Here is a 10,223-nt window from a genome sequence, read left to right on the forward strand (position 1 = left end):
TTTAAAAGGAGAACTGGCTTCAACAGATGAAGAGAAAGCTGAGGTGCTGAATGAGTTCTTCACCTCGGTCTTCACTGGTGGCCAGGATTCTAGTCTTTTTCATGTCCCTAAGCCCTGCATCCCCAAACCTTTATGTGGGGACAGTAAGGGCACAGTAAGGGCAGAGCAAGTCCAAGAGTGCCTCCTTAGACTGAATGTGTACAAGTCTATGGGGCCAGATGGCGTGCATCCCAGGGTCCTGAAGGAGCTGGCTGAGGTGGTTGCCGAGCCACTCTCCATCATATTTGAGAAGTCGTGGCTGTCAGGTGAGGTCCCGGATGACTGGAGGAAGGGTCACGTCACTCCCATATACAAGAAGGGGAGCATGGAGGACCCGGGGAACTACAGGCCGGTGAGTCTCACCTCCGTGCCTGGGAAGATCATGGAACAGATTCTCCTGGACAACATGCTCAATCACAGAAAGAATGTGAATGTGATCCGAGACAGCCAGCACGGCTTCACCAGGGGAAGGTCATGCTTGACCAATCCTGTGGCCCTCTATGATGGAGTGACGGCGATGGTGGATGAAGGGAAGGCAACCAATGTCATTTACCTGGACCTGAGCAAGGCCTTTGACATGGTCCCCCACCACATCCTCATCTCCAAATTGGAGGGAAGTGGATTTGATGGGTGGACAACTCGATGGATAAGCAATTGGTTGAAAGGCCGCAGACAGAGGGTGGTAGTCAGTGGCTCTATGTTCTGGTGGAAGCTGGTAGCGAGTGGTGTCCCCCAAGGGTCTGTTTTGGGACCTGTGCTCTTTAACATCTTTGTTAATGACATCGATGAGGGAATTGAGTGCACCCTCAGCAAGTTTGCTGATGACACCAAACTGAGTGGCACAGTTGATACGATGGAAGGAAGGGATGCCATCCAGAGAGACCTCAACAGGCTGGAAAGCTGGGCTCAGGTGAACCTAATGAGGTTCAACACGGCAAAGTGCAAGGTTTTGCACTTGGGCCGGAAGAACCCCAGGCACCTGTACAGGCTGGGATCAGAAGTCCTTGAGAGCAACTCGGCAGAGCAGGACCTGGGGGTCCTGATGGACGAGAGACTCAACATGAGCCAGCAGTGCGCTCTGGCAGCCCAGAAGGCAAATGGGATCCTGGGCTCCATCAGAAAAGGGGTGGTCAGCAGGGATAGGGAGGTGATTGTCCCTCTCTACTCGGCTCTTGTGAGGCCCCATCTGGAGTACTGTGTCCAGTGTGGAGCCCTCAGTACAAGAAAGACGTGGAGATTTTGGAAAGGGTCCAGAGGAGGGTCACAAAGATGATCAGGGGGCTGAAGCACCTCCCTTATGAGGACAGGCTGAAGGACCTGTGCTTTTTAAGCCTGGAGGAAAGAAGGCTGAAGGGTGACCTCATTGCAGCCTTTCACTACGAGAAGGGATCCTATAATCAGGAGGGGAGTAAGCTCTTTGAAAGGGCCGATAATAGCAGGACAAGGGGGAATGGATTTAAGTTGAAAGAGGGAAGATTTGGGTTGGATGTTAGGGGGAAGTTCTTTACTAGGAGAGTGGTGAGATTCTGGAAGAGGCTACCAAGGGAGGTTGTGGATGCCCTGTTCCTGGAGGTGTTCAAGGCCAGGTTGGACAGGGCCCTGGGCAGCATGATCTGTTAAGTGTGGAAGTTTGGTAGCCCTGCCAGGCAGGGGGGTTGGATCTTCATGATCCTTGAGGTGCCTTCCAACCTGGGTCATTCTGTGATTCTGTGATTCTTTGATTCTTTGATCCCATTCCAGAAGCAGGATTTAATTTAGGCTGGCTGGGGCTGGCATCTACACCATGGTACTAGTGTTCAGAAGTTGGCGCACAGTTATGAGACGCATTGTGGGGCTGAAAGTTGTCCAGCAAGCATTGTCACTACCAGGGCATGGCTTTCCTGAAGGTTCTCATCTGCACTTGCCAGCTGGCAGGGGGTGTGCTGGAGGCCCCAGGGAATTGCCATTCCAATGAGAGCCCAGAATAAACAAACATGTCAACTGTGAGAAAATGTAGGTGTGTCACAGCTGTGGAATGCCTTAAGCTCTGGAATTTGCAATAGATGGAGAATATAGAACGATCAGTTCTGAATAACGCTGCACTCTCAGGTGCCCATTACTCGAACATCTGATGTCATTCAGGATGCCCAAAAATACTCCCATGCCTTGTCTGGCCCCCAGCTAATGCTCAGGAAGGAGGTGGTTCTCTCAGATGTCTACCACAGCCTGCAGGCCCTGCTGCATACATCTATGAGCACCACAGGCACCTTGTGCTCACTGAATGACTGTTTTTGAGCAAGTCATTCCATCTTAAGAAAGGCCAAGGATTCAGACCAGGGGCTCATGCATACTGTCAACTCCTTGTGCACATCTGCTTCGAGTCAAGAGGAGTACCATCTCCCATGGGTCTGTGGGGAAGTGAATCTGCTTTCAACCCCAGGGTTTTACATCTGGACATGAGACACCTGCACTGATTGCCTCATCTGAATGACAGCCCTGCAAAGGGGGAGTCAGAGAATCCCTGTCCTTGTCTCTGTGTTGTTTTTATTAAGGGCCAGGAGCAGAGCTTTCCAGGTGAGGCATTTACACTCCTGCTAGGCAAACACAATCTGTTAGGACGACCTGATACAGTAAAAGAGTTAGTCTCAAAGGTAGAAGACAGGTATATGGGCCCATAAACAGGTAGGATGAGCAGTTACATTAAAGGAATAGCATCCTGCACCCTAAATTGAAAAAGCCAGACAGAACCAGGCTACTTCTATCAAACATGATGGGGTAAAAGGGACAGAATGAGGAAGACATTGAGTGTTTGCAAGGAAGATGCCTGATTTCATCCCCACGACCACTGCAGGAAGAACCCAGCTACAAACAGCGCATGTGCCAGAGGGAGGAACAGAACGTAAATGAGTTCCTGGAAAATAATGAATATGTAGATGAGTTCCAGGAGATCTGCTGAATATGGATCAGCGTGACAGTAAAATAAGTAACACTTCTGCTTGCTGGTGTGCAAGGAAGGACTGATCCCCTTTGCACCCTGTGCCAAATACATGCATTCCTGCATTAAAACCTAACTCCAGGTTAGAGAGGTTGTTTCCTCAACTCCAAACCATGCTTCTGGAATCAGTCTGTCCAGTTTATCTGACATCCAAGAGCCTTTTTCAGAGATGACCCTGCTGTCTATCAGGAACATTCAGCTCAGGAGCCCCAGGGAAATCTCCAGAGGAAGCACTGAGGAAGAGAAACTCAAATACTCTGGTGTGCTGAGCTGGGCTGGGCTCCTGGGGCACAGGGAGCTCATAAAAGAGGATGGTGCTGCAGAGACGGCTGTGCCCAGGAGCAGATCTCGTGCACAGCACAGCCTGCAGGTGACAGAAGGAGAGGAGAGAAAGGGGAGAGAGCTTCCAGGATGTGTATGCAGTGAGCAGGCTCAGAGCATGCTGCAGGAGCATTGCTGACAGACAATGACATGGTAAGTCTCACTTCAGGCTATACAGATGCTATTCATAGAGGGTTAACTATAACTGTGAAATCCCATAGCAGATCTGGCTGCAGGCACTGCATGTTTCATTAGAGTGGAAAAAGCCTTCTGCTCCAGCTGAGGGCTTCCGTGCTTCAGCATCAGAGCACAGCCCTGAGGGCTGCGTGTCCCAGCACGGCTGCAGGCTGTGCATGTGGGGCTGCAGGCGGGTGCCCAGGGCTGTCCTGCAGAGCAGGGTCCCTGCTGTGCCCCAGGGGCTGTGTGCCGGCTATGGGACTCTGCCGCCTGCCAGGCTCAGCACTCAGCCTGCCCGGTGAGTTGCCCAGGGTGCTGCGGGGAGACGTGTTGGGGGGGGAAGGAGCCCCCCGGTAGAAAGGCTTGTGCTGCCACAGCTGCTGCCTGGGGCAGGGGGATCACAGCTCCACTGCACAACTGAATGTTTCTAAGAGTTCTTTGCAAGAGGACAGCCTAGCCTAGACCGGGACTTTCCATCTCCTGTTCTTAGGGAAGGCAAGAAGGATTGTAGGCAGAAATCTAAAATGGGCTGCCTCATCTGGACACAGCTCTGAGATTCCTGAAATTCTCTTCAGTCTATTGTTTGTTTTGAGAGCAGTCACATGTGTTGTGTTTCAGCTTCTTCTCTCTCAAAGGGTGGAATTAGTTGAAATTATTATCATTTCCTCTTGACAAGAATAATGCACTTATCTTGCAAACAGGCATGTTTATCCTATAGATACTGAAAGGAACAGAGGTTGGGTTTGGGGGCTCTAAGAGCTGTGTGGGAAAAGATATGAGACAAGAAACAGATGAGAATAACCACGGAGATGGGATAAGATTAGAAGATGATAGGAAGGCTACAACTCCATATGCTTCTTCTGATAAGGCAATGTTGAACTTCATGAAATGAAATTGAAGTTATGGTGCTAAATGAACAATGTCAAAGGAGAATTAAAAGATTTCATAATACAGCAGAAAGAGTGTCTCTGAGAATGGTTTGAACCTGTTATTATCTTCTGCACTCTGAACAGGACTCCAAGCCCAGGAACAGCAGATGTCCAACAGCAGCTCCATCAGCGAGTTCCTCCTGCTGCCGTTGGCAGACACGCGGCAGCTGCAGCTCCTGCACTTCTGGCTCTTGCTGGGCATCTACCTGGCTGCCCTCCTGGGCAACGGCCTCATCAGCACAGCCGTAGCCTGCGACCGCCGCCTGCACACCCCCATGTACTTCTTCCTGCTCAACCTGGCCCTCCTCGACCTGGGCTGCATCTCCACCACTCTCCCCAAAGCCATGGCCAACGCCCTCTGGGACACCAGGGCCATCTCCTATGCAGGATGTGCTGCACAGGTCTTCTTCTTCTTTTTCTTCATGTCAGCAGAGTATTCTCTTCTCACCATCATGTCCTATGACCGCTACGTTGCCATCTGCAAGCCCCTGCACTACGGGACCTTGATGGACAGCAGAGCTTGTGCCACCATGGCAGCAGCTGCCTGGGGGACTGGGGTTCTCATTTCCCTGCTGCACACTGCCAGTACGTTTTCACTGCCTCTCTGCCAAGGCAATGTTGTCAACCAGTTTTTCTGTGAGGTCCCCCAGATCCTCAAGCTCTCCTGCTCAGCCTCCTATCTCAGGGAAGTTGTGCTTCTCTTTTTTGGTTCCAGTTTAGTCTTTGGGTGCTTTGTTTTCATAGTTGTGTCCTATGTGCAGATCTTCAAGACCGTGCTGAGGATGCCCTCTGAGCAGGGAAGGCACAAAGCCTTCTCCACGTGCCTCCCTCACCTGGCTGTGGTCTCTTTGCTTGTCATCACTGGCATTTTTGCCTACCTGAAACCCCCCTCTCTCTCTTCCCCATCCATGGACCTGCTGGTGGCACTTCTGTACTCTGTGGTACCTCCAGCAGTGAACCCCCTCATCTACAGCATGAGGAGCCAGGAAGTCAAGGATGCAGTGATGAAAATGATGACAAAATGTGTTTCACAAATATTGAACTGCCCTTCTTTTAGAATTCATGCTTTTTACTGATGCAAACTCTTTGTTTCTTTTTGTTTTGATCAGTTTTTATAACTGTAATGTATTAAAACTTATTCTTTTTTATTTTATACATATATATATATATATATATACTGCAATGCTATTCACTAAAACAACATTATTCAAGTCAATTACTCTTTAACTTGTAACTTCATAGTGTAGCCCAGATGCACTGTACATAATGAACCAGGCTCTCTGTGAACCTTAAAGGATGTGCAGTGACTCTGTCTGTCCTCCTTCTTGTGAGACATTTCTGGAGCTGCTGGAGATGGATGTTCTAAGAAACCCACAGTCCAGCAGGAAGCACACGGCTGTTCATCAAGCTGTGCGGTGACTTCATCCTGCAACAGCTGATGGGCTATCCCTGGGCTCCTGGCTGGGTTCTGTGCTTTCAGGTTCACGTCTGTCAGTGCCTCTGTGTGTTGGTGTTGTGATTTCTATTGTTGATATTCCACCACAGATCATCATGCAGAACAGTGGAAGTTAAAGAGTTAATGTCCTCTTTCTGTGTTACCACTGTTTGGGGCATTTTGGGTTCCCGGTTGGGGGTTGTGGGGTCGGCATCCCCAGGGGACGTGGCATGAAGAGGAAGCAGGGTGGGACTCTGGTGAAGGCTTTAGGGCCGCTGATGACTTTACGATCTTGACTCCCTAGATGTTCGCAGCTAGGCCAGTTACCAAAGTGACACCAAGGAGATGAGAGGTAAAATGGCGATTTATTCAAGCAAACACACACTTATATAAACTATGCCTTTCAAATACGCCTACTACCTTGTACACGTCACTGATCCTTCCAGAAATGGGGGAGGGCCTGCCACGTAACAGCCCGATATTCCCCGTATTTCGCCTAATACACAACATCTCCCCCTCCCCATGCTAAGAAAGCCTAAATTGTTACAATACTCAACACTATAAACCCACTAATACACCCAACTAATAAACCCCATTCATTCCTAATACCTAATCCCTAATTCTTACCCTAAAGCCTATCCTGCATCTTATGATATTCTATTTGTGTGAAAATAATCTTTTCAGCCAAACACTGTAAGCAACCTAGCAAGCAGTGAAATACACATGGCACACACAACACTAATGCAAAAAGCATAAGAAGCCCTACAACTAACATCTTAAGCAACTGCTTGAACCATGGTGCAATTTTATCAAACCAACTCTCCAACCAATCCCCAAAAGGATCATCCTGTATTCCAGTTTTTCCCGTATGTTCTTTTAACCACTCCAATTTCTTATGTAAAGATTCACGGTGATCACTCAGATTAAAACAACACATCCCTTCAAAATCCTTGTACCCATGGTTCTGTGCTAGAAGCAAGAAATCAATCGCCGCTCTATTTTGAAGCACGGCATGTCTAATGCTATCAACGTCCACGAGTAGTTCACTTAGCAGTGCGGAAGTTGCATTGGCCTGTCTTATGGACCAACAGGCTAGTCTTTCTATCTCCTTCAGTGCCTGCGCTGCGGCAACTCCTGGGGTTAAAATGGATGCGAAGATTCGTGCAGTTGGTCCCCAAAGGCAAACTCCGTCACCGCAGTCCGACTTCAGCGTATGGATGTTCTGCTTCTTCTGAGCTTTAGTCATGTCTCTGGCCAACTGTACCCTCGTGAAGGCACGTGGGGACAGGATGGTTAGCCTTCCCAGATAACAAGGTCCCTCCACAGCATTTGCTGGTACCCCTTGCCATGTCCAGTCACCACAAATCAAGAATATACCTGGCAGTAGTGCCTTTGCAGTGAAGTTGTTCCAGATATATCTCTCCGATCCCTATACTTCGCCCTGTTTGTTTGGCCCAAGTAACCCACAAATTCCCAGGTTGTTGAATCAAATGAACACCCCCCACCGGTGACCAACACAGAGACAAAAGACACAACAGCATTAACATGGCAGTTCTTGTAGGCAGCAGGGATTGTTTCTCTGGGATCTTAGGTTTCTTTTTCTTCAGTATCCACAAGGAAGTTCTTCTGCGCTCCGTCAGTTCAGAATTCCTTGGGCGTCCGATCAAGAGGTCCTAGAAGAGGATACTCAGCTCTTGTTAATTCCCCGACAATTTCTTTTTCACCACCAACCTCTGGCTTAATTTTTCTTGATGGCACCCAACGTATATCTCCCGTGCCCTTACATTCTATCGCTGCACTCGGGACCGTATCCCAGCTGCTCTCTGACTCTGGCTGTCTCAGCTCCCCGCAGGGAAAAGCACGTGATGCCCTCACACTATCGTCGTTTGACTCCTGTTTTGGGTACTCTTCTCTCTCTTGTTTTGTTTGATTTGGTTACATATAGTAAATTACCCTTCCTCCACAGATTGTTGCCACTGTATTTTCTCTTTGTTAAAAATATCTGCTCACCCTCTGCCCTTCCCCCTCTCCCGGAGCTCAGGGCTAGCACATGCCAGGTCACAGCAAACCCCTTTGGATTTTTTTGTTTCTTTGTTTGTTTGTTTGTTTGTTTGTTTTGTTTTGTTTTGTTTTGTTTTGTTTTTTTCAACTTTACTCCTTAATCTCTCCTTCATTCTTTTCCTGGTTCCTCCATCTTAAGAGCATCGCATAGATGACTAAGGACCATTACGTTCCTTGGAACTTGCTGATTTCTTTTTAAGCTCCTCATCTGACAGTGGCACTTCTCTACTCAGTGGCTCCTCCAACAGTTAACCCTATTGTCTACAGCATAAGAAACAGGGAGATCAGTCACGCTCTCAGCAGAGTGTTGCAATAAGCATTATTCCAGCTTGCATAACTTGCACATCATTCCATTCCTGCTCTTGTTACACTGCCACAGTGCACTGAGGACTTGAGTCCTCTCCTTTGTGCAGGCCTGAAGGTCTTGTGTGTCTGACAACAGTCCTGTTGTCTCTACAGCAGCACTGCTGTGCTGCAGTCAGTAGCTGGCAATATGAACAGCTGTGTCAGAGCTGGTCTCCTTGCAGGCACTGCCATAACAAGAGGGCCTCTTCAGAGCAGGACCAGAGAACTGGAGGCCTCTTCCAAAGCTGGTGTAAGGAATATACCTCAGGAACTGCTCTCTAAGATGACATCGAGATTTTCTGGTGCTCTTCTCTGCATGACCTGGACAGATTCAAGAGTCCCAAGGAGATCTGTAAGGGACTCAGGGCAGTGCAGTGGTTTAGAATTTTCTCGGTTAAAGCTATTTACTAAGACAGAGAAAAAGAAAAGGATAATAATTATGACCTATGCTTATATGATACATATAGTGTATTTTCACATACACAAACGTATGCATAGATACCAATAGATATGCATATCTGTTTACACGTCCAGGACCTTTTGCAGGGATTTTAACAGCCAAGGGGTTAACTGCAGGAGCTGGAGCAGCTGTTGGGCTGTTGCAGGAATTGGAGCAACTGCAGAGCTCACCGCCAGAGCTGGAATCACCACAGGAATCATCTTAGGGCAGATCTCTCAGGGACATTCTTGAATAATTGTTTAATCTGAGACATAACCTGAAACACATTAAGGACACATAGCAGTGGGAGCATGCTGGTTTGAGCATCCCACAGATAGTCAAAATCCTCAGGAGCTAGAGCAACTAGCTCTGGAGCTCCAGGGAAAGAAGAAGTGAGAGGGAGGCTTTGGGACTGCTGGAAAGTGGACTGGATGATCTTGTAGGTCCTATCCAACCTTGTGATTCTAGGATTCTATGGAAGTGTCCTCCCTTCTCTCCTCCATAGCCAGGCTCCCTGAGGGCACAAAGTAAAGGGTGTCATTACTAATCGTATCAACTATCATAGAATCATAGAATTACCCAGTTTGGAAGAGATCTTGAAGATCATCAAGTCCAACTGCAGCCTAACCATAGTACCCCAACTCTAACAACCCTCTGCTAAATCATATCTCTGAGCACCACATCCAAATGGCTCTTAAACACATCCAGAGAGTACCACCTCCCTTGGGAGGCTATTCTAGTGTTTAGCTATCCTTTCTGTAAAGAAGTGTTTCTTAATGTCCAACCTAAACTTACCTTGGTGCAACTTGTGGCCATTTCCCCTCATCCTGTAACTTGTCACTAGTGGGAAGAGACGTGTCCCGCTCTCACTGTAAGCACCTTTCAGATACTGGAAGAGAGCGATAAGGTCTCCCCTCAGCCTCCTCTTCCCCAGACTAAACAGCCCCAGCTTCCTCAGCCTCACCACATAGGGTTGATTTTCTAAGCCCTTCACAAGCCTCTTTGCCCTTCTCTGGACCTGCTTCATTACCTCTATGTCTTTTTTGTACTGAGGTGCCCAAAACTGGACACAGTACTCGAGGTGAGGCCTCACCAATACCGAGTACAGGGGCAAGATGACTTCCTTAGTCCTGCTCACCACACCATTCCTGACCCAAGCCAGGATGCCATTGGCCCTCTTGGCCACCTGGGCACACTGCTGGCTCATATTCAGCTGACTGTCCATCAGCACACCAAGGTCCCTTTCCAGCAGGCAGCTTTCCAGCCACACCTCCCCAAGCCTGTAGGGTTGCCTGGGGTTGTTGTGACCAAAATGCAGGACCCGACACTTGGCCCTGTTGAAACTCATGTCGTTAACCTTGGCCCATCGATTGAGTCTATGGTCCCTCTGTAGTGCCCTTCCCCCTCAGGCAGATCAATACTCCCTCCCTAGTTGGTGTCATCTGTAAACTTACTGAGGGTGCACACAATCCCCCCATCAAGATCACAGAATCACATAATTGT

General features: G+C 48.6%; 1 protein-coding gene across 1 annotated transcript; it reads left to right on the forward strand.

Annotated features, from left to right (window-relative positions):
- Window positions 1-4,547: 4,547 nt before the first annotated feature.
- On the forward strand, window positions 4,548-5,516 carry LOC140265401 (olfactory receptor 14J1-like). The gene has a single exon (XM_072361321.1). The coding sequence runs from the start codon at window positions 4,548-4,550 to the stop codon at window positions 5,514-5,516; it is 969 nt and encodes a 322-aa protein (XP_072217422.1).
- The last annotated feature ends 4,707 nt before the right edge of the window (window positions 5,517-10,223 follow it).

This window comes from Excalfactoria chinensis, unplaced genomic scaffold (assembly GCF_039878825.1).
Source record: "Excalfactoria chinensis isolate bCotChi1 unplaced genomic scaffold, bCotChi1.hap2 Scaffold_85, whole genome shotgun sequence".
Lineage (NCBI taxonomy): Eukaryota > Metazoa > Chordata > Aves > Galliformes > Phasianidae > Excalfactoria > Excalfactoria chinensis.